This window comes from Cibotium barometz, chromosome 13, assembly GCF_041138505.1.
Source record: "Cibotium barometz isolate CiBa-2024 chromosome 13, ASM4113850v1, whole genome shotgun sequence".
Taxonomy (NCBI): domain Eukaryota; kingdom Viridiplantae; phylum Streptophyta; class Polypodiopsida; order Cyatheales; family Cibotiaceae; genus Cibotium; species Cibotium barometz.
The window spans coordinates 28,108,751-28,133,124 of NC_141058.1; the positions used below are offsets into that span (position 1 = coordinate 28,108,751).

At 44.5% G+C, this 24,374-nt stretch overlaps 1 protein-coding gene across 5 annotated transcripts in view; it reads left to right on the forward strand.

The window, feature by feature from the left end:
* Nucleotides 1-1,660: 1,660 nt before the first annotated feature.
* Nucleotides 1,661-24,374, forward strand: part of LOC147632562 (uncharacterized) — a 51,771-nt gene continuing 29,057 nt past the window's right edge. For 2 of the 5 annotated variants that reach the window (XM_086807338.1, XM_086807339.1), the window contains exon 1: nt 1,739-1,896. Coding sequence is in view for 1 of the 5 variants with exons in the window: in XM_086807337.1 (XP_086663463.1) it covers nt 1,801-1,896 (96 nt within the window). In the remaining 4 variants the exon portion in view is untranslated. Of the gene's footprint in view, nt 1,897-24,374 lie in introns of all 5 variants that reach the window. The other 3 variants (XM_086807340.1, XM_086807341.1, XM_086807337.1) reach the window with 2 other exon arrangements.

Genomic DNA, 24,374 nt, shown 5'->3' on the forward strand with positions numbered 1-24,374 from the left:
AGAGAAAGACAAGACTAAAGCCCTAGAAACATCATGGATTATTTTGCAATTCTACATCTACTATTTTGTTACATACCTCCTTGATGGGAACAAATAGCTTGATGCTCTTTCTTGTTGTAGTGAAAGCATGTAAATGTTTTTCTTCTTGTGTGAAAAGATATAAACCTTACACTTCTTCTTGTGTGAAAAGATATAAACCTTACACTTCTTCTTATCAATATTAGTGGAGAAGATTGTACTAGATTTCTTTGGTCATACCATATTGGTGGAGGATGAACATCAATGTTGATAGCAATATCCCAAGGATAAGATGGTCTTATACCCTCTTCATTTTGGAGATGGTAATTAGTGTTATAGGGATTTCCATTGAGAGTCAGGTAGTGTGTAGGGTCTTGAGAAGAAACCATCCCGTCATATCTTTTGTTAGATAGCACCTAGTAAAGAAAATTTGTACCAAGATGGAGCTCTAATACCATATAAAAGAATACAATGTATGCTCATGATCTTTATAGCACAAAACTTAAACTAAAAATACATAGTATCACATATAGAGTACAATATTATATTAACCATTAGAATACATTAAATGGCTACGAGATCTACACGTGTGCTTCTTTAAAGGGAGCTTTGATGGCTAGTCTCACATGGTTGTAAGCTAATATAAGTTACGATGTAGTAGATAGTAAGGTAGATAATTGGTGTGTAGACTTGTAAAGAGTATGACTATGTTATAGCATAAGCAAACCACATTGGGTCCATGCCACACTTTGGTGTCATCATGTCGTAGGTGTGGCTTGGGTCAATACGATCATTTTGCGTCCATTAGCTACCTACTATTCTACACATGATCATTTTATGTCCATTAGCCACCTACTCTTCTACACATGTGCTTCTATTTCACATCCTCACAATTGTATATAAATATGCATTAGGCCTCATGGGCTATAATATGTTGTAGTGTGAGCTACACTTGCATTTTCTTATATGAGAGTTCATCTTCATTCATTTGCAAGTGATTTGCAAGTGATTGGCAATCTAGGTACATTTGGTTGCAAGTGATTGCAAGTCATTGCAATCACTTGCAAGTGATTGCAAGTGATTGCAAGTGATTGGCAAGTGATTGCAAGTGATTGGCAATCTAGGTACATTTGGTTCTGTTTAGAGGCCCGTGAACTTTAGGATAGGGTGTCAAAGAGTAAAGTCCATCAATCCCATGTATGGATCTATTTGGAAGTACACCAAATCTATCTCTATACTACTTAGTTTTAGGCCACCATCGTATGTGAATGTCGAGACACTAAGCACGTGGGCTACTCAACCAGGGCTATCTCTAATAATCGGGAACCCAAATCAAAACTTCCAAAAGGAAGTGTATGAACTAGATGGTTGTCCAATCGACCCTTAAGTAGGATTTGTCTATTGGGCAAGAGATGTCATACCAACGCCCCATATTCAGGGTGGTGTTGTCACACCAACCCATATTCATACTCGGGCCTTGTTTACAACAAAGCAACATAAGTGTGGGAATGTTATAGCATGGCAGAATTCGATTGGAGCAAGCGCTATGTCATGGATGTCCGGTCCCCAAAAATATGTCCCACATATAGAAGCCGGAAATCTATGGACTTCTAGGGAAAAAAGATCCTAAGCTTTAGAGTTGAACCCGAGGACGGACAGAGGGTGCACGCCCAACAGTGTGTGGACTCTAGGACGGACAGAGGGTGTCCGTCTGCGGATTTCTCCACACTCCCGACGCCCTGGTCATTAGGCCACACTACAAGCTTAATTCTTTGGAGCAAGATGGCAGTGCCCAACGGTTCTGTGGAGGAGGCAGAACGCCCACCGAATGGCGAGCCAGCACGTGAAGCAAACCCCATTGTCGAATCACTTGTGGAGGTATTGCTTTGCTCGCAATCAACTGATACACTGTTTCAAGGCTTTACTCCATTAAAAAGGTTAGGTAACTTAATCTTATAGAAGATAAAGTTGATGTATTAGTGCAGCACCGAGTCTTCAGTAAGTAGGCTAGTTTATCTCTGACGCAGTGAAGAGATTGATGCTTTTAAGCTTGTAAAAATGAAGCCCTAGGTAGCAAGCCCAGTTGAAGCCCTAGGTCTAACATAGGTGGTAACTGCAAGCTTCTTGGTGATCATAGTATGTTTATAATTATACAAGACTTGGGGGCATTGCTTGGCCTCCTAAGAACAAAAACAGCTTGTTATGACCATTCCTATCCAATATTTTTAAGCAAGCTATGGTGGCCCCAAGTCAAAGCAGTGGCAGAGTGGACAGTGGAAGTTTTAGAAGTTAGTGAGTCCCTCTCCAAAGTCACTAGTCTAGGGAGGAAGGATGACAGAGTATCCACCCCGTCATCAAGTTTAGCAGGAGGGTATGTCACATGCACCCACGTGGACATGGCTGCCCCACACATGTAATCCTTGGCATGGACAGCCTCATAAGTAGATTTAGGCAACCAAAGGCACCTAGGTCCTACAGTCCGGAAGCAAGTATATCCAATCAGCAGCAGTTCAGTTCACACGAGTGAGAAAAAACGCAACATATTTCAATCGTGGAGCATTTTATGCGGGCCGACAGCATGAAGATGGACTGACTAGCTCATTTAGGGCTTGTATAAGCATTGCCATCATTTTTATCAAAATATCTCCTTCTCATAGAAGGTCATAAGTCAGTAGAAGGCCAGAGGTCACCCTTTTGGGTAGGCCAAGGGCCAAGAAGTTGTACAGATATTCGTGTCACCTTTTTGTACATTAATATAGTGAAAACACTCTACAACATCTATCTCTCTCTTTTCTCTTTGTCTAATTTGCAATAATGTTCTTAAGTAGGCTTAAGGGCTGTGATTAAGGCATGAAGGCTTCTGCTATGTCACAGGCTTGGGTGGACCCCATGCTACCCTGTGTTGGGCCCTATGAGAATCGCCAGAGTGAGCCATCTGATCCCATGCAGCTGCGTGGGGAGTTTTGGGGTGGGGAAAGGAAGGTTGTTTCCAACAGAGCTACTCCACACTAGATCATGCAGGCAATTAATGAGCACGGTCTACTTCTACAAAAGCGTGTCGCTGCTGTGTGGACTTCCAAAATGCCTTCAACATTGTAATAATGCTGGAAAGAGCTTTAGTTCTTATTTGGCCTACGATGGAGTGAACATGATATACTGGGTGACATGTGGGATGTTGATCAAGGTTTGGGAATTGAAGGGTCAAAGCATGAAATCTTACCTCCACTATGGCAAAGGTCACGTGATAGCACCTAACGGAAAACTTTGGCTATGCAAAACAGACCGTGCAAAAGGTGGACACTTCTCGTGCCATCTTTGTATATTCAGTTGTGCTCTATCATTACAGAGAGTCAGCAGATTCACTTGGTCACTTGTAGGGACCCCATCTTTTCTACATGATATAACATGTTCTTATTATGAGACCTTTTATGCTTTGCTTTGATAGATTATGTTTCATTTCATTAAGCATGCATGCAATCTAATTTTGCCATACCTACTGTTCCCTTCCTTGCATACCCGTGTTCCTTAACGCACTGATGACTGAGGTTGATCAAGGCACCTAAACGAGGCTGTTTCTCCTGTTCCCAGGAAGCCATTAAGGTATTGTAACATGCGGAAGCTTATAGATAGGATTATACTTCAGATAACGAATATTCAGCACCTTGGTTCTTGACGATTTGCACAATGTTGCGCAGAAGAGAGAGAGAGAGAGAGAGAGAGAGAGAGAGAGAGAGAGAGGAGAATCACAATAAAGACAATACACCCGGTTGGGTCCCAAATACCTCTGCAGGGCCCCCACCAAGGATGGTGTATTTGCTTTATTGAATGATGAGAAAAAGACTCAAATCTGTAGATCTTCATGTGGCTGTAAACCTTCAGCCTGTGGATGATCTGTTCTTGACCTTCAATCTCCACTTTTGCTTTAGGCTCCCTTTGGTTGTCCTGGCCCTTGGAGTTTTTAGCACTTTGTGAATTATCAGATAACTAAATGACAATCTTAGCACATGGGCAAGGCATTGTAGAAGGGACAGCATTTAATAAAGTACTTATGGCATTATTCATGGCTAGCAATAGGCCGACAGCTATAGCAACAAGCCGATTATCACCTCAACATCTATATAAGCATAAAGTCATAATTTAATCATTTAATCAAGTTCATTCATTCAATCATCATTCTCCTAAGTCAGTAGAAGTCATGTAGGGCCGGAGGTTACCCCTATGGGGTTGACCAAGTGCCCACGTTATGTACAAACATTCAGCCACCTTTTTGTACCATATTAAATACAAGAAAAACCCTGACACCAATCTCTCTCTTCTTCTCTCTCCTTTGTCTTAATCATGTGTTAATCAACATCTTTTTCTTAATCGGGCTTAGGGTTGTGGTGTTAGAAGTCATCTCCTGTTTGTACATTTACACCAGGGCCTTTGTTGTGGGTGTGCCCGCCCGGATTAGGTGTTTTCTCATTTTTCCCTATTTTTTACCAAATGTGGGAGGCTGTTTTTCGGCTCCTGGTTGATCCTTATGGTGGCCGACTGAGTCTGCTGCCCCCAGATAATCTGTTGTAGCTGGCTGACTTGGTGCAGATGTTGGCCGACTCCACACGTGTGAGGGCTGACTCTCTGGGGCTGGCTGACTGGAGCTAGGCCTTCAGCTTGCTGTCGGCTGTCCTACTGTTGGCTGACTGCACATGTGGGGCCATATAAAATGGCCTCATGGCCCCTCCACTTGTTGTATCAGTTATTCGGGATTTTCTTGTGTATATAGAGCAGAGTTACACGCCTCTCTCTCTCCTTCTCCATTGCTGTGTTTTTCTGTAGTGCACTTGCTCTTGTGTTCTCAGATTTTGTCATCATCTCCGCTGCATATTCTGACATGGTATCAGAGCTCTAGGCTCTTGATAGATCTTGGAAATTGTGTGAGCAAGAGGGGGGCTGTTTTGTTGCTGATTCGTGGACTGTTTTGGACCGTACGGCAAGAGGAAGGCGGGCTGAGTTGCTGGATAGCCACTTGTAGGTTTAAGTTCTTCTTTTTTCCCACCCACCTACCCTTTTCAGTTACATCCCCGCAATGGCAGATTTACTTGAGATGGTTGAGAGACATGTGAAGATCCCGACACTCCCCACGTTTCCCGTGGACTGTCAGTTGGACGGGAACATCTACGGCATATGGAAGGAAATGATGAAATCTGTTCTGGAGTCTTACGACCTTACTGATTTCATTGTTGTTGGGGTTCCAAGGCCGGAGTTAGAGGAAGGGGAGTTACCCTCGATTCGCAAGGAACGCGAGGCACAGGTACAGTTGTGGGATCGTGTCAATGCCAGGGTCCGTTCTTTCATTTTCCTCAATTGCACACCGCAGGTAATCAATCATATCAAGCATATGATGTTGGCCAGAGGTATATGGCAGCATTTGGCTTCTCTCTATAACAGGGTATCGCCTATGAAGAGGATTTCCTTGGAAGTATAGATGCGGGTTATGAACCCTGCAAAGTCATCGACGATGCGAGAGCACATTAACAAGCTGCAGGCTCTTCAGCAGGAAGTTCTTCACGCCGGAAAGGAGATATCATCGGAGAATATGGCCATCACGTAGTTGTCGCATTTACCCTCTCAGTACTCAGCTTTCTACTCTTCGTTGATTACCAGTGGCAGGCTTAGCACCATCACATGGGAGGCGCTTGTGTCCATGGTCTTGGACCAGGAGGAAAGATTTACGAACCCTCCATAGGTGGAGGTTCGGAGGCCTTAATTGGCCAACGGTCGCTGTAACAACAAGAGCAAAGGGAAGGCTTCATCGGAGAAGTTTTCTGAGAAGATGTCCGACTCAGACCGCGAGAAACTCAAGGCAGAGAGGACATGTACTGATTGTGGCGAGAAAGGCCACTATTGGAGGGAGTGTCCCAAGCGGAGCACCGAGAAGGGTGCAGAATCCTCAGCAGCAGCAACCGTGAAGACTCCAGCTTTTGTGTACCTGGGGGTGACGGACACCGATGTTTCATTTTCTTCAGGCAGGGAGGAGGTTGGAGGACTCTCCGCTACGGATACTCGGGAGTGGATTCTAGACAGTGGTGAAAGAGACACTACAAGTCTCATAAGTGAGGGAGCAAAATACGTACAAGACTGAATGAGAAATGAGAGACCAGCACCCACTATTTATAGTAGGGGGAAGCTGGCCGACTGGAGCTGCAAAAGAGGCCGACTGGAGCTATTGGACAAGGCCGATTGGAAAATGCCAGAAAGGTTGGGAAAAATCCGAGAAAAATACTAAAAAAAGGGGTGGGCAGCCCACAAGCAAGGGCCATGCAAAAGGGACCAAATGGGCACCATAAAAGAGCAGAATCTGAGGATGAATGTGCTAACAGAAGATGTTCAGACAAAAATATTAAAGTCAAAGTCAGAGTTAGAAGTAGTAGGTCAGAGTCAGTAGTTGAGGGAGGAAGGATGACAGAGTGTCCACCCCGTCATCAAGCTTAGTAGGAGGGGATGTCATGCGCACGCTCGTGCCATGGTTAAACCTTCGCATGAACAACATTAATCCTTGATTTATTTAAGTCAGCATTTGACATCATTAGCTGTAGGAGCATTATCGTCAGCATCAGAATAAGTAGTACCCTTATCATGAGCATCATCATCATCATCAACATCATCACCTGCATCATGGAGGGCATGGAGATCGAGTTGTCAACCTCCATACAGGAGTCACGGCAGCCAGCTTGTGCCTCTAGCAGCCAGTCGGCCAGCATCTGGTTGAAGGTTAGTACATGGGCAAGTCATTGCAGAAGGCACAGCATTTAATAAAGTATTTATGGCATTATTCATGTCCACCAGAGCAGGCCGACAGCTATAGCAATAGGTCGACCAACACCTCAACATCTATACAAGCAAAAAATCATAATTCAGTCATTCAGTCAAGTTCATTCATTCAATCATCATTCTCCTAAGTCAGAAGAAGTCGTGTAGGGCCAAAGGTCTCCCCTATGGGGCTGACCAAGGGGCCGAGTTATGTACAAGCATTCAGCCACCTTTTTGTACCATATTAAATACAAGAAAAACCGTGACACCAATCTCTCTCTTCTTCTCTCTCGTTAATCAACATCTTGTTCTTAATAGGCTTAGGGATGTGGATCAATTCAGCAAGGCTTCCGCGCATGCAACAATCAATGCAACATTCATGTAGTAGGATTTACCTTAGGAATATTTGTTGTATGTCGTGACCACATTGTGAGCCCTAGTTTGGGATATGTCAGGCATGAGCTACATAGGTCAGTCTCCACAGCCATAGCGAGTCTACATGTGTTAGCCCTCTCACCCACTTGGAGAATTCATCAGATAGATGCATGTAGAAGTCAACCATAGCCATAGGTCTTGCATCAGAAAGAATTAGTAAGCATGTAGATCATTAGCACATGGGCCAACCAATGGCCAGCTCCATAGTTGTCAGGTACGAAAGCTCGATTCGGTACAGTATGTTCAAATACGGTCTCGGAACGCACCGCTAAATTTTGAAAATAAAAATACGGTGGAGGTATAGTCCATTAAAAAATACTTAAAAATATAAATATAGATGCAAAACTTAGAGAAGTTACAAGTTACAACTTACCCAAAACATAAAAATTTAGAATGTTGCGACTTGCAAGTTGCATAGAAAATGAAAGTAGACAAATGTACATTTTTTCCCTCCTGTGTACAAGAGTCCATGATCCTTCGCATGCCGCATAAACCACAGGAAACGCAATCCTGCCTCCCAAAGAGACATCTGCAACCATGAGCTCAACTGCCTCATCAGGAAGCTCCCGTCCAATCTGGTGTCCATCAACCAGATCAATGAACCATTCTGCTTTTGAGTCAAAGAGGCATCACACTGCTCACTAGGATCAACACCTGTTACGGTGCATAAACAAGTCCTGGAAACCTGATGAAGACCATGGAAGGCCTTCTGAAACATGTTAACCACCCCCTCTGAATCCGGAACCACAAAGCCTGGAGAAACCACCTCCTTCTGCAAGTAAGCACCTGACACCTGCCTGGCTTTCCCAAAGGTCCCCGTGGAAAGAACATCCTCATCTACTGGAGGTTCTTTGTCCTGAACACGACGAGACATCAGAGCATAAGTGACCTGTTCAGTTTCCTCTGACTGACGAACGCAAGAACCACCAACATCAGTACTGGAAAGTTCCTGCCAACTGCTGCCATCTACTGGTAAGCTATCCACCATCTGGTCTCTGAAAGCCTGCACCTGCAGCGTATCCACACATAAGTGGCCATTACCAGACTGCCACTCATCACAAACCTGAGGACCTGGGAGAGAGAGTGCTGAAAGCTTGTAAACTCCATTCTCCACTCCACCTTCCCAAACCACTTGGCTTGTTGCTTTGTCTCGGAGAGCAACAAAATGCTCATCAAACTCCACCCGTACGCCAGTCTTGCAAACCTGATGCACTGACAACAGATGAAAACCAAGTGCCGGAACATACAACACCTGGGAGGAATGCTTCCCCCCTCTGCCATCGGGAACTATCTCCATCCTGCCCTCACTGTGAACTGGGATAGTGGACGTATCCCCAGTAAGAATATGACCAGAAAGCCTGCAGAGATCCTGTAAACCGGAACGGGAAGGAGTCATGTGCCTGGAAGCACCACTATCGAGAATCCACTCCCGAGTATCCGTTGCGGAGAGTCCTCTAATCTCCTCCCTGCCTGAAGAAAATGAAACATCGGTGTCCACCACCTCCAGGTGCACAAAAGCCGGAGTCTTCGTGATTGCTGCTGAGGAATCTTCACCCTTCTCGGTCTTCCGCTTGGGACACTGCCTCCAGTAGTGGGCTTTCTCGCCACAATCATTACAGGTCCTCTCTGCCTTCAGTTTCTCGCGGTCAGCATCGGACTTCTTCTCAGAAGACTTCTCCGATGAAGCCTTCCCTTTGCCCGAGTTACGGCCTTTCGACCGTTGGCCAGTTAAGGCATCCGAACCTCCACCCTGAGGAGGGTTCGTGAATCGTTCCTCCTGGTCCAGGACCATGGGCACAAGCTCCTCCCACGTGATGGTGTTGAGCCTGTCACTGGTAATCAAAGACGAGTAAAATGTAGTACGAAGAGGGCAAGTGTGAGCAACGTTATGGCCATGTCCTCTGACGATATCTCCTTCCCAGCCTGAAGAACTTCCTGCTGAAGAGCCTGCAGCTTGTTAATATGCTCCCGCATCGTCGACGACTTTGCAGGGCTCATAACCCGCATCTGTACTTCCAAGGAAATCCTCTTCATGGGCGATACCCTGTTGTAAAGAGAAGCCAAATGCTGCCATATACCTCTGGCCAGCGTCATATGCTTTATATGATTGATTACCTGTGGTGTGCAGTTGAGGAAAATAATCTACTTCCGGCCGTGGAACCCCAACAACGACGAAATCAGCGAGGTTGTAAGACTCCAGAACAGATTCCATCATAACCTTCCATATGCCGTAGTTGCTCCTGTCCAACTGACGGTCCACCGGGAACGTGGGGAGTGTCGGGATCTTCACATGTCTCTCGGCCATCTCAAACAGATCTGCCATTGCGGGGATGTACTCTGAAAAGGGTAGGTGGGTGGGAACAAAGAAGAACTAATACCTGCAAGTGGCTGTCCAGCAAATCAGCCCGTCGTCCTCTTGCTTCTCCTCTTCCTGAACAGTCCAAAACAGTTCACCAATCAGCCACACAACAGTCCCCCTCTTGCTCACACAAATCCCAAGAACTATCTGAGCCTAGGCTCTGATACCATGTCAGAATACGCAGCAGAGATGATGACCAGATCTGGGAACACTAGAGCAAAACACATGCAGAAAAAAATACAGCACAAGAGAGAGAGAGATGTAGGCGTGTAACTTTGCTCTGATATACACAAGAAGATTCCGGTATGATACACTAGTGGCAAGGGGGCTGGGGGCGTATTTATATGCCCCCACACCAGCAGTCGGCCTGCTGTGTAGGCAGCCGACTGGACACAAGAATCCTCACGACTGGATAAACACAATCGGCCAGCATCAAGATGGGTCGGCCAGCACAGCAGAAGAGTCCCACGACTCACGAGGTGCAGTCGGCCATCTCACAGATGCAGTCGGCCAGGCTCAGGGTCCTCCTGCCACTACAAGGCTGCCTCCCAAGCCACAGAAAAAATGGGAAAAATAAGGGAAAAATGCGGGGAGTGGGGAAAAATGATAAAATACCTCATAAGGGCGGGCACACCCACAACAAAGGCCCTGGTGTATAAAACTGGACATGAGATGACTTCTAACAATACCATCATTTCCATATCCTGACTTTGGTAATCCAAAGATAAAATCCATATCAATACTTTCCCATGGAACATTTAGAATTGGCAAGAGTTGCAATAATCTTGCTGGCTTTTGTCGATCAAACTTGAGCTTGTGACAAACCAAACATTCTCAAACATGTAACTCAATGTCCTCTCTTATGCTAGGCCAATAGAAGTAGTGCTCCAAAGCTTGAGTTGTAGTCAAGATGCCTCTATGCCCCATGTAGGGTGGAGCATGGCACTCTTCCATCACTTTAGCCTCAAATTCCTTTGTTACATATAACCGGGTTTGCTTCATAAGGAACGCCTCTTTGATGACATAGGAGGTCACCAAATCTCAATTGTGCAATTTGTTCCAAATGTCCTTAAAATCCTCATCTAAGACTTTCACAGGCCACAACATGGCCTTCTTGGTTCAAGATCGCTTCAATGCAATCTCTTGAGGCATCACATTCTACCACAAACGGCTTTGACAAATCTGGAATAATCAACATTGGTCCTTTGCTAGCATAGAATTTCAATGCTTCAAAGGATTCTTTTTCAGCTTTGGTCCACTGAAATCCCACGACTTTTCTTTGTCAAAACATGCAATGGGCTAACCACCACTGCAAACCACTTGATGAACTTCCTGGCATGATGTCAATGGGATGATCTTCCGATCTCTCTTCTTGCTTTGGCTTGTCGGGATAATTTGTAGCCAAGTGTCCCTTCTTTCCACATTGAAAACACTTTCCTTCTTTGGCATATTCCTCAAGTTGCTTGAGGGACAATTTTCTTCGAAAGAGTGGAGGTTTGTGCTCACTCCCATCCTTCTTCTCTTGAGGCTCGGTTCTCGATTGGGATCCGTCTTTAAACTTCTTCTTTTGAGGTGGATCCCGGTTGTCATTCTCTGTCTTGCCCTCTATCCAAGGCATGTACAAAGCTTCGGCTTGTAAGGCTTAGTCTTGGGCTTCCTCCAAAGATTTCGGACCGGCCATATACACTGCTTGCATAAGCTTTGGTTGAAGTCCATTCACAAACTTACGCATTTCCATTAGCGGTGGAATGGGAGTATATAAAGTAAACTTCAATGAAACAGCTGAAAAGTTATAAGATAGGTTGCCACACTCTCACGAACTTTTTGTAAGATAGGTTGCCACATTCTCACTAACTTTTTTGTTTTACTTCATCCCAATCAATTTACAGATTCACTTCAAAATTTGTGGGTAGAAACTTCTTGTTGAACATAACCTTGAAGTCGGTCCATGTCTTTGGCTCGGTTCCTTCTTGTACCACTCTTAGCCACCAATTCAAGGCGGCATCCTTCAAGTGCATGCGAACCATGCAAATCTTGGACTTTTTGGAGAAGTCCTCTCCTCCAAAAGCGGCATCAAATTGCTTGAAAAAAGATAAAGATTTTTGTGTATCCCTCTTTCCATAGAAAGCATCGAACTTAACGCTCTTCATCTCTCCCGGCTTGAAGTCCATTTTGCCCGTTGATTAAGACTCATTTGCCTTCCTTTCCCTTACTTGACCTAAAGAGGTTGTATATGAGAAAGTAGGCCTATATGGGTAGCTCCCCTATCTCCTCCATGAGAAACAAACCTAGTGGCCCTAGATCCTTTTGCAATGTTGACTCCTTTGGTACGAAGATAGGCTTTGGCGGCTTCAACTCCTTCGGCTTTGGTGGCTCTATCTTTGATGAAATCCTCAAACATTTGAGCCCTTGTTTTGTCTTGTTCCCTCTTGGCTCTCCAAGCAAGGAAGTCTTCATCTCTAAACAAACGCTTGAATTGCTAAAAATCATGGTACTCTTCTGATGATTTGGCTGTGGTCTCATTAGTAATGGATTGACGACCTTGGTCCATGTTGAACTCCTGGATTGGCCTCCTAGTTGTTCCCTTCATTAGGCCCTTGGTTGCCCTCTACTCTCGACATGGCTCTGTCACCCCAAGAAAGATTCCTCGAGAGAAATCCGGCTCTAATACCACTATAAGCCTAGCGGGACGTGCCGTGAGATTCAACCACGTGTCCAAGAGATAGAAATATAGAGAGAGATGTTGGAATATATATCATCTCTAGAGGGTCCACATGTACCTTTGCATGCTTGTACTGGTCAATTCTATGAGGTCTTGCATTGTAGACATAATCTAGGATTTTTCTACCATTTATGAGTCTTTTTTAAGGCTTTTTATAGCATATTTGTGCTACACAAGCTTGCTACAGCTGGCCGACCAGATCATTTGAGGGATATATAAGGGAGCACACCCTTCTCCTCATATTTCATCTCATTCTTGCATATTTGCTGGAGGTTATTGGCTATTGCAACAGTCTCTTATGCTTGTAACCACCTATGGCTTCCCTCGTGCTCATTTTCGGCAATATTCAACTATCTTGTTACATGTGGAAGCTCTGAGATGCTTCTTTCAGCCCTAGACACCATCTAGAACATGCTGATGCAAAAACGCAAACAGAAGGGAGAGAGAGAGAGAGAGAGAGAGAGAGAGAGAGAGAGAGAGAGAGAGAGAGCTGGAAATTCAGTATTTCATATGGTACAAAAAGGTACATAAATCTTTGCAGCGCTTGGCTGCCTTCCATGAAAAGGTGTAAACCCTATTCTAGGCCTATTTCTATGACTCAGCCCATTGCTGGCCTGAATGAGAAAAACGATGAGCATCCAACACTATTTATAGGCTGGATATGACATAATAAACTGGCCGACTGCTGGTCGGCCAGCTTCCTAGACAAATAATATGAATATTGCTGCAACCGATTGGACATGCTCTTGGAAATGCCGGCCGACAGCCCTCTTTGTCCCTCATTAGTCAAATCCTTGCCAAAACTAGCAACAATGCTCCAAATCTGTGTTTCTAGTGAGTCTTTATCATGTTGCCTCTAGGATTAGCCCTGAGATTAGCATGTACATGTGTGCACACGACATCCCTCTTTGCTAAACTTGATGACGGGATTCCAATCTGCTTCTTGGATGACCGTCATCATCCCATTCCATTCCCGAAGTCCCTCTGTCATCCTTCCTACTCTGGCAACCTTTCCATTGAATGCTTGGCCCGGTCTCCAAATCCACTCTTAACTCTGAAGAAGATCTATGCATCTGTTCCATCCAGTCCCCATTCCGTTCGTGCCCTGTCTCTGAACACTGTCTTGGTCTCCATTCCTAACAAATGAGTTTGGCACTCTCACTCCACCCCTTGGAGGATCATCCTCCCTTGGAACTGTTGCCCGAAAATCTTTCTTGGCTTATCGGACTGCCAGCCCTTTTGGGCTTTGTGGAACACCACCAACCAACCTCTTGGGAGTTCTTCCCGGTCTTATGTTCCTTGCCTTGGGCCTCGTACTTGTGTACTTTCTTGTACCTTGGACCTGTACACCTTCATATGGGACTAAATCAGTGTTTAGCCTTGTTGAGCCCGATGCTTTGATACCAATGTTACATGCGGAAGCTTTGAGATGCTTTTTTTCAGCCCTAAACACCATCTAGAACATGCTGATGCAAAAACACAAACAAAAGGGAGAGTAGAGAGAGAGAGAGCTGGAAATTCAGTATTTCATATGGTACAAAAAGGTACATAAATCCTTGCAGCCCTTGGCTGCCTTCCATGAAAAGGTGTAAACCCTATTTATGGCCTATTTCTATGACAGCCCATTGCTGGCCTGAATGAGAAAAACGATGAGCATCCAACACTATTTATTGGCTGGATATGACATAATAAACTGGCCGACTGCTGGTCGGTCAACTTTCGGGACAAATAATATGAATATTGTTGCAACCGACTGGACATGCTCCTGGAAATGCTGGCCGACAGCCCTCTTTGTCCTCCATTAGTCAAATCCTTGCCAAAAGTAGCAACAATGCTCCAAATTTGTGTTTCTAGTGAGTCTTTATCATGTTGCCTTTGGGATTAGCCCTGAGATTAGCATGTACATGTTTACACATAACATATCCACAGCCTCTAAAGTTTGTGCTTTTGCCCACAACCCGTGTTTTCTCTTTCTTTCATGGTAGCAGAGCCAAACGTTGATCTACAGGCAAGAAATTGATGCTTTTTTTTTAATTGGAGGAGAGGCTTTCTCAAGTTTTCTGCATTTTCTGCATCTGTATCCTAGGATTGCTGCGTTTTTGCTGTTGGCGGCTGAAGCTCTCTTCTAGGTGTTGAGGATAGGGTTTTTGAGAGATTTGCTCTCTCTATTTCTCTTTTCCCACCCTTTCTCCCTTTCTTCTCTCTCCTCTTGCTGTGCACAGCTTGAGAGGAGGCTATTTTGCTGTTTTTTACAGCCTTCTTGATTCAGAAAAGGTTTCTTGTCAGAGGACATGGCTTCAAGAGATTTCTCTACTGCTGCTACTCCTTCTGGAGTTGATACTCCAACACCTTCACTGCTTGGATCCCTTGCTCCCGCTCCCCAGGTGGTTCCTCTTCCCAATCTTTCTTCTCTGAGTTTCTCTGATCCAGGTCTTGCTCCCACCCATACCCATATACCATCCTACAATCCTCCCCAAGTTAGTGACTCCATGAAGCTTCCAACAACCAACTATCATACTTGGTGTTTCTACACTCCGTTATTGCTTGAAGGAGCCGGTGTGTGGATGTCCAACTCCACATCTCATTGGGTAGACTGTGCTTTGAGAAGCATATTGGATGCTCGGGCCCGTCTTATCATCATCCATTGCATGATTTTGTCTATATAGACAATTTATCTTTCCTTGGAGTAATGCTCATCAGATGTGGACGGAGATCCAGAGGAGGTATGGGAGAGTTTCGACACTCAAGATTTGCCAAACCGGAGTCAGATATGGAGAAGATTACAATCAATGAGTTAGATAATATGATTGAGAAGATTGGAGAGTTCACTCGTATCAAGTTACAGCTTAAGGAGTACAGGAGCACAATCAACAATCCTATCCATAAACGTCTTGGTAAATTGCCTGCTTCCTTTGATTCTTTTAGGGATCATTACTTCCGTGATCCGCTTCCCCCTTTTGAGGAAGTCGTGAGTTATCTCCACGACAAGTGCATGCATCGCGGAAAAGACAAGTTGGAGTTTGCTTTTGTTGCCTCTGACAAGGGAAAAGGCAAAGGCGATAAAGGAAACTCCAACAACCACAACAAAAACAAAGGCAAAGGCAAGGGTAACCATGATTCAAAGGAGTTTAAGACAAAAGCAATGAATGTGATTACTGTGGTAGGACAGGTCATACTGAGGCTCGTTGCTTTGCTTGTCGCGATAGCTCTTGAGTGGCGAAAGCCAAGTATAAAGCCCAAGATGCTTCCAAAGCATCTGACAAGGACAACACCAAAGACAAGGGCAAGGACAAAGTTTCAGAGAAGGGATCTGCCAAAGTAGCATACATGGTAGTCACATATTCATCCACTTCTTCACAGGATTCACTCCTCGTGATCATAGAGATGACTTCTCTAGAAGAGATCAATGACACACCTGAAGCAGTGGAATGGGTTGGTGATAGTGATGCTTCTGCCAACATGACCAATCAAGCCCATATCCTAGAATACTACCAGACTCTCTTCTTCAGTTCGCATCGGCGACAACTCCTCGCTTCTTGTCATCGGTGTTGGTAATGTTTCTTTGGGTTCCTTTGCCACCTTACATGATGTTTTATATCTACCACGGATTTCCAAAAATCTGTTTTCAGTGTACAAAGTTTCTCAGAAGGGACTTGGTGTGTACTTTGATGATGAGGTCATTGAAGTGATCGACAGGAAGACTCTATCGGTTGTTGCCAATGGGGTTCTCAACAAGATCACGAACTTTACTTCCGAGATCCCTCGCATTGACTCTCATATTCATCAGCTTTTCTCCCCCTTGATGGCTTTGGTTTCTGAGGCATATACTTCTCGGTGGCATTCACGCTTCAGTCATGTATCCATTGCTACCTTACAGAAGTTCCATTCTCAGCAAGTTGTCAGCGGACTACCTCAGCTTAGGTCTCTTTCACATATTTGCTCATCCTGCATGATGGGCAAGCATCATTGAGATGCATTTCAAGAGGAGGCCACTCATTGAGCAACCCGAAAACTGGAGCTTATACATGCAGATCTTGCTGGACCTATGGAGGTTGAGTCTCTTGGAGGGGCTCGATATTTACTTCTTGTGGATGATTTCACTCGTAAAGTCTGGGTATGTTGCCAGTTTCAGGACTTGGATCGCAATGGTGGAAAATCAGTCTGGGGTACAGTCTCATTTCTCAAGACTGATAATGGTGGCGAGTTTGTACCGTTTGATGACTTCCTTGCATCGAAGGGCATTCACCGACAGACCACAGTTCCTTACACTCCTGAGAAGAATGGAGTTGTGAAACGGAAGAACTGGACCGTAAAAGAGATGGCTCGTGCTTTGTTGCATCATGCAGATTAGAAGAGGACCACACTCGCATCGAAGTCAAAGAGGATGATCTTCACAGGCTACAGTCTGAGATCCAAAGGGTACCGCTTTTGGGATCCGGAGGTTGATGACATCATCATTTTCTGTGACGCTCGGTTTGATGAGAGCTTGTTTGGCATCAACTCCTCTCCACTTGATGCATCTACCGATTTTTTGGATGATCCATTCCCGCCGCAGACGTTAGTGATCTTATACCTCTTCCTCGTCCAGTTCCTCCTCCTCCTCCTTCTCCTAATGCTGCAACTCTGGTGCCAGCTGCTACTTTATAGCCACTAGTTCTTGTTGCACCAGCTTCTGCAGCTCCCAGTCCCTCTACGAGTCCTGCTTTGACTTCGGGATTACCCCCGCCAGTGCTTACTTCATCACCTCTCCCAGTAGCATCGGACGAGTTCTCTACTGCAGCTGGATCTTCTTCTTCCCACTTTGAGAGAAAGGCTGGCCTACTTCGGTGGGTTCAACAACTCTTTAGAGATTCTAGTCTCACTGTTGCACAAATTCATTACCAGAACTCTACCACCATCCTTGGGCCTCGCCGTTCATCTCGGGCTTCCACATCTCATCACATAGTGAATTATTCTCTCATGAGTTCTCTCCAAGAGATTTACGAGCTTGAGAGTCGAGAGGAGGCTTTTTCATAGCCGTAGTGGCGGCAAGCCATGGAAGCAGAGATGTCCTCTATTGAGAGGAATCACACTTGTTCTTTGGTGCCACGGCCTTTACATCGTCGTGTGATTGGTGTGAAATGGATTTTCAAAGTCAAGTTTCATGTAGATGGTACTTTGGACAAGTACAAAGCCCGCCTTGTTACTCGAGGATATGCTCAGAAGACAGGTGAAGACTTTGATGAGACATTTGCTCCTACATCTAGGTACACCACCATCAGGATTGTTTTGGCTCTGGCTGCACACTTCAGATGGCCCGTGTTCCAGATGGATGTCAAATCCGCTTTTCTGAATGGAGATTTAGCGGAGGAAGTTTATGTTGAGCAGCCTCTTGGTTTTGTGATTCAGGAATAGGACACCCATGTGTATCTTCTGAAGAAGGCTCTTTATGGTCTCAAACAAGCACCCCGTACCTGGTATCAGAAGATTGATGTCTTCTTGTTATCTCTTGGCTTTGAGAGAGCATATGCTGACAACAATCTCTATGTGCTTCTTTCTGATGGGGATATTTGTGTCATTCGTTTTATATGTTGATGGCCTCATCCTTTTTGGCTCAGATATTGTGTTGGTCACATAGGTTCAGTCCAAGCTTTCAGAGACATTTGAGATGACTGATCTTGGCCTTCTTCATTATTTTCTTGGGCTAGAGGTTTGGCAGAAAGATGATTGTATCTTCATTTCTTAGCAGAAGTATGTGAAGAAGTTGCTCTCACTTTGTGGGTCACTGGGTTGTCAGATTGCACACCTCTCTCTTGTCCCATGGATCCCAATGCCAAGTTATCCAAGCAGGATGATACACCCTTGGTGGATTCCATAGTGTACCGGCAGATTGTTGGCTCATTGCTTTACCTTGCCAACACCCGTCCAGATATCTCCTATGCTATGAGTGTTCTCAGCTAGTTCTCATCAGTCGCTCGAAGGTCTCATTGGCAGGTAGCTTTGAGAGTTCTTCGTTATCTTCGAGGTACTTCAGATTATGGCATCACCTATTCTAGTGGTGCTGCTTTTGTTGGTTTCACAGATTTTGATTGGGCAGGCTGCATTGATATTTGGAGGTCCACATCTAGATATTGCTTCATGCTTGGTACAGGAAGCAGAGGAGTGTTTCTGCTTGTTCCACCGAGGTTGAGTACAAATCCTACCTTCTCTCCTCCACCACTAAGGCACTTTGGATTCATCAGATTCTGGAGCATTTGTGTTGTGCCGACACTTCCCTAGTTACCATCTTCTCGGATTCTCATAGTGCTATTGCTCTAGCTCAGAATCATGTGATACGGGAACGATCCAAGCATATTAAGGTGCATTATCATTTTCTACGCGACTGGATTGAGTTGGGGCTTCTTTGGCTGGCCTATTGTACTACCAAGGACACTGTGGCTGATCTCTTCACGAAACCACTTCCGAGAGCTACTTTGGAGGTGTTACTTCAGCGTGCTGGTATTGGACCGCCCCTTTGGCGCTGAAGAGGAGGTGTTGGAATATGTATCATCTCTAGAGGGTCTACATGTACCTTTGCATGCATGTACTAGTCATTTCTATGAGGCTGTGTGTTGTAGACATCATCTAGGATTTTCTGCGCTTGACGGGGGGTGGTGTGGTCCAATGCTTTGTGTTGGAGGATGCTCTTTTGTACTGCCCAGCATTCCTCATCATACCAGCTATGGTGTGGCACGGATCCACAAGGGGGCTTTGAGGAAGAATGATGGCTGGTGGGGAAAGAGTTACTGGCAGCATCATGTAGAAGGTCAGAAAGCTGAGTAGTAATAATAGAGAGGGGGGCTGAGAGATCAATAGTTGAGAGGTATGAATCAAGGTTGGTTTGGTAAGACTCCATCAAGGGCATGATCAAAGTGTATCTTGGTGAATGATGAACCGGGGGTAAGGGCTGGCTACTTGGGGACAGAAATGGCTATGGAGAAGGTGAGGAATGCATGATTGGCAAGAAAGGGGTGGCGGGGAGATATGGATGTAACGGGTCAAGGCCGGGGAGCCCATGAGATAATCCACTCCACTGGAACCTCCTTTATAGGGTAAGCAAGTGAGGTGACCCAAGGCTGGCCATTGGGCCATCCCATTGAAGATGACCAGTCCATGTGCTGATCCCATCTCTAAGAGAACCTGCCAAAAGCTGTGATGGAACCGACATCCTGTGACACTCTCTGGAAGCCCATCTCTTGCATATCCACATCTCGTAAGAGAAAGTCATCTCCCCAGAACTCAAAGAAACTAATTTGGGAGCTCTGAGTGTGTGCATTGAAGTCCCCCAACAGTAGGATATCTCCCTGTGTAGAGAACTCCAAGATGTTAGCATACATGTCTAGAAATGGAGATTGCCCATCAATGGGGGAAAATCTGAAAGTGTCAGATGGGAAGTAGCAAATGGCTATGAAGATGGGGTTGCCTCTTGACCGGTGAAGCTTGAGCCACATGTAGCGTGCCTGCTCGTCTTTGCAAGCCACTGAAATGATGCTGCGGAGAGGGTGAGTTCTATCGCTTGCTTCTTAGCAGGATAGTGAGGAGGCTTGGAAGAAACTTCTTGAGCGCCAATCTCCTACTCCCATCAAAGACCCAACCGTTTGGCATAGGCATGCTCAAAGCCTATACCAAATTTCCAACACCACTCCACCGATCTATCTCATGTTCCTCGTCCTACCTCAGCCACCTTGTTCACCATCCAAAACATAACCAAAGCCATAAAAAAGATGAAGCCTGGCAAAGCCATGGACCAGGAAGACCTCCTAGCTGAGCACATCTCCCATGTCTGTGATACCCTTGCCCCTTTCCTTGCTGATCTCTTTAACTTGGCCCTTTGCCAAGGCTTCCCACCATCTTGGACCACCAACACCATTATCCCAATCCACAAGGCCTGGGACCGGCTTGACCCTAACAATTACCGCACAATCATGATCGGTCACACCCTCGCAAAGCTCTATGGGGCGGTACTGGAGGCAGAGATCAGCTTATTGGCAGAGAGACGAGGGTATAGAGCCAAGGGACAGGCTGGTTTACGGAGAACGTACTCTACACCTGATCACATCTTCACTTTGAGGGCTATTATTTGTAGGAATGAGGATCTAGGGAGGATCAAAGATAATCACAACCATTATAATGCAATTGACTTAATTTCAAGTTAATTAAAATCACTATAAAGAGGACATAAGATAGACACAAAAACCACTTTCATCTCATTAGCTTGAGGCTCTTAAATAGCCATGAAATGATACACAAATGTGACCAAGTTAATCCCATAATCATCTCCTTGATTCACTCCACCTTTTCCATGAATATCTCCACATCCCTTGATTATCTCAATCATCCCATGTGGCTGATCTTGCCTACATCATCACTTACATCAAGCCTGGAATCTATCCTTTGACTTTGGCATTCATCCTTTTATGCCTCCTTACATCTACACTCACAATAACCTTTGAACCTTTTCCCCTTTATGTCCATGAATCCATGTGTACCATGTCTCATGTCCATGACCATAATCCATTACCCAATGTCCATTCCATAACCAGAATTGGAGAGGGCCATTGGGAGACAACTTCCAACAGCCCCCCTTGGTTCCAACATGGCCATTTTTGAGCTCTAAGTGGACTCTCAAGGGAAAACCATTAGGGGTAACATACCATAACATAAAACATTCCATTATCACATAGGCTACATCATAAGTTGTCTAGAGGTGAAAACCATGAAATTACATTACATTTCAATATCAAAGATAATGAAATTTTCATTTCATGATGATTTCCTTGATGACGAATTTGATGATGCTACCATCAATGTCGATGATGAATTTCATGCTAATGGAGTCTATGTGGATGATGCCCTTGAAAACATGCTCATTAAACCCATATGCACAAGAGTTTTCACCACCCATGTGAAACACCCCTTTGAAGGACAATTTACACCATTAAAAAAATATTTTTGATAAAAATTAGCTGGCAGAGGTGGCCGTTTTCTTCTCAGTGCATTGATTGGATTTTTGCAAGTTGAATGAAGGCTGGTGAAGAATGATGTATCGACGCTTTGTTGCTACTACACTTGCTCTTGAATTGGAGCTGTCACCTCTCTGATGAATCTCCAATTTGTGCTTCCCAAGTTGCAGTTTCTACGGCGCGAACAGTTCGTCAAGATGATGCTTTTGAAGAAATCCACCATGAGCTACTATGCAAGAAGACAATTTGACATGTAGCAATATTTGGTTTGCTACAAATTGATGCTGTGTGACGACAGACTATTAATGCAATCTTGATGTTGTCAAAAATACACGACTAGTCATTTCTAAGAGAAGTGGCTGCCAATGATAACTGATGCTTTGGTCAACTAGCTGTTGTAGATTCCGTGCCCTTATACTCGTAGCTTCTTAGTGTGTGTGATTGTGCTTGAAGTTTCTTTCTAAGCTTGAGATGTCCCTTCTAAAGACTCTGCTAGGGCTTTGTTTCATCGCCTTTGCAGCACTATTTGACAGAGTCTAGGCCGCCCTTGGAGTGAGCTTTGAAGCTAATGGTTTCCTCTTCAATGAATGGTAACAAAGAGGAAGTAAAGCATGGATGGAGAGCCACACACTCTTGCCTAGCAAGAGAAGGAAACAGATTCTAATCTAAGCTGAGAAAACCCCAAGCTCTTATACATTCCTAATCACCTCCTAACACCTATGCTCTGATACCATGTGGGAATGAGGATCTAGAGAGGATCAAAGATAATCACAACCATTATAATGCAATTAACTTAATTACAAGTTAATTAAAATCACTATAAAGAGGACATAAGATAGACACAAAAACCGCTTTCATTCTCATTAGCTTGAGGCTCTTAAATAGCCATGAAATGATACAACAAATGTGACCAAGTTCATCCCATAATCATCTCCTTGATTCACTCCACCTTTTCCATGAATACCTCTACATCCCTTGATTATCTCAATCATCCCATGTGGCTTATCTTGCATATATCATCACTTACATTAAGCCTGGAAAATAGTCACAAAAAACCTGTTTCTAACTTTTGAAGCCTTAAAAACCTCGAAACTTCGAAATAGTTTCAAAAACCCTCGAAACCTTTGCGGTACGGTAGTTTTGCCCAAATTTCAAGTCTTTGTTTTTTTTTATTTTTAGGTTTTTGAGGTTTTTTTTTCTGCGTTGCCATCTTGGTTTAAACACGCCCTTGGAGCTTCCCAATAGGCGGTTGCAAGGGAAAATCATGTCCATGTGCAACTCCTCTTGGTCTAAAAAACCTCAAAACTGAAGGAAATCATGTCCCTGTCTAACTCCCCTTGGCTACATACATACCCTAAACTGATAATTCTCGTCCCATTGAAAAATGCTTAGAGAACTACTTTCTAATGACCCACAGCTTGCTCTTCGTTGCATTGGATTCGTCCATTCGAAGCCTTTGAAGCGTATGTGTATGTATGTATATATACGTATGTATATAGACATACATACATAAATGCATACATACATAAATACATATATTTAAATGGTCTTTCGTTGCACTGGATTCGAAACCTTCGAAACGTATGTATATGTATGTATATGTGTATATGTGTGTGTATATATATGTATTATGTATGTATATGTATGTATATGTGTATATATGTATGTATATATGTATATGTATGTATATGTGTGTGTATGTATGTGTATATATATATACATATACATATACATATACATATACATATACATATACATATACATACATACATACATACATACATGTATGTATGTATGTATGTATGTATGTATGTATACATACATACATACATACATACATACATACATACATACATACATATATATATATATATATATATGCATGCATCATGCATACATACATACATACATACATACATATATGCATGCATGCATGCATGCATACATGTATGTATGTATGTATGTATGTATGTATGTATGTATGATATATATATATATATATATATATATGTATGTATGTATGTATGTATGTATGTATGTATCATCGTCACAAGGAAGGGGGGACGGTAACGGGGGATGGGGACGGGGACGGGACGGGGGACGGCCATAAGTAGGGAACGGGGACGGGGGAGGGAACGGCACTCAAAAAATACTTTTTTTAAAAGTTTTTCTACTCCACTTATTCTACTTTGGAAGTACATCAAAATGAGCACAAATTTACATAAAATGGTAAGCTTTTGAGTCATATTAACACCGGATGGTGGCCGATTGTGGCCAGATAGCATGAGACGATTCTGGAGAAGGTTGGCACACTGCCAACCAGGCTACATGCATATGCGGTGAGTTATTATACACCTACTGCATATGGGCTGTAAATTTTGGGTCCGTTGCGGCGCGCAGTTTCACACCAGCCTACTTGGGGGAAGGTGCGGAGGGGGGCATGAGCCCTTCTCTGCAGGGGGCCGTTTACGCTAAAGCCTAAACTCCATGCTTGTAGCCTTGTAGCCTTGTTCTTATATAGATATTAGATAGGCAAGAGAGAGGCAAGGGCAAGTGAGAGAGAGAGAGGCAAGGGCCAAGGCCCAAGGCCCCAAGGCTCAAGCCTAAAGGCCAAACCTCAAGGCAAGAGAGAGGCAAGGACCAAGGCCCAAGGCCCAAGGCCCAAGCCTCAAAGGCTCAAGGCCTCCCCAAACGGCCAAGCCAAACGGCTAGAAACGGCCCCGCAAACGGCTAGAAACGGGCAAAAGAAACCACAGAATGGCTCCCTGCCGTCCCCCCACAGGGCCGTCCCCCACAGTCGTCCCCGTTCCTACTGCCGTCCCCTTCACCGTCCCTTGTGAGGGACGCCTCCAGGGGGACGTCCGTCCGTCCCTTGCCGTCCCCGTCCCCGTCCCTGCGCCGTCCCGGCGTTCCAAGCCTCCGTCCCCTCCGTCCCCTGTGACTATGATATGTATGTATATATGTATATGTGTGTGTGTGTGTGTGTGTGTGTGTGTGTGTGTATAAATTTTTTTGAAACTTGTGGTTTTTTTAAGCGACGGACGAAATCTTTCGAAAAAAAACCTTC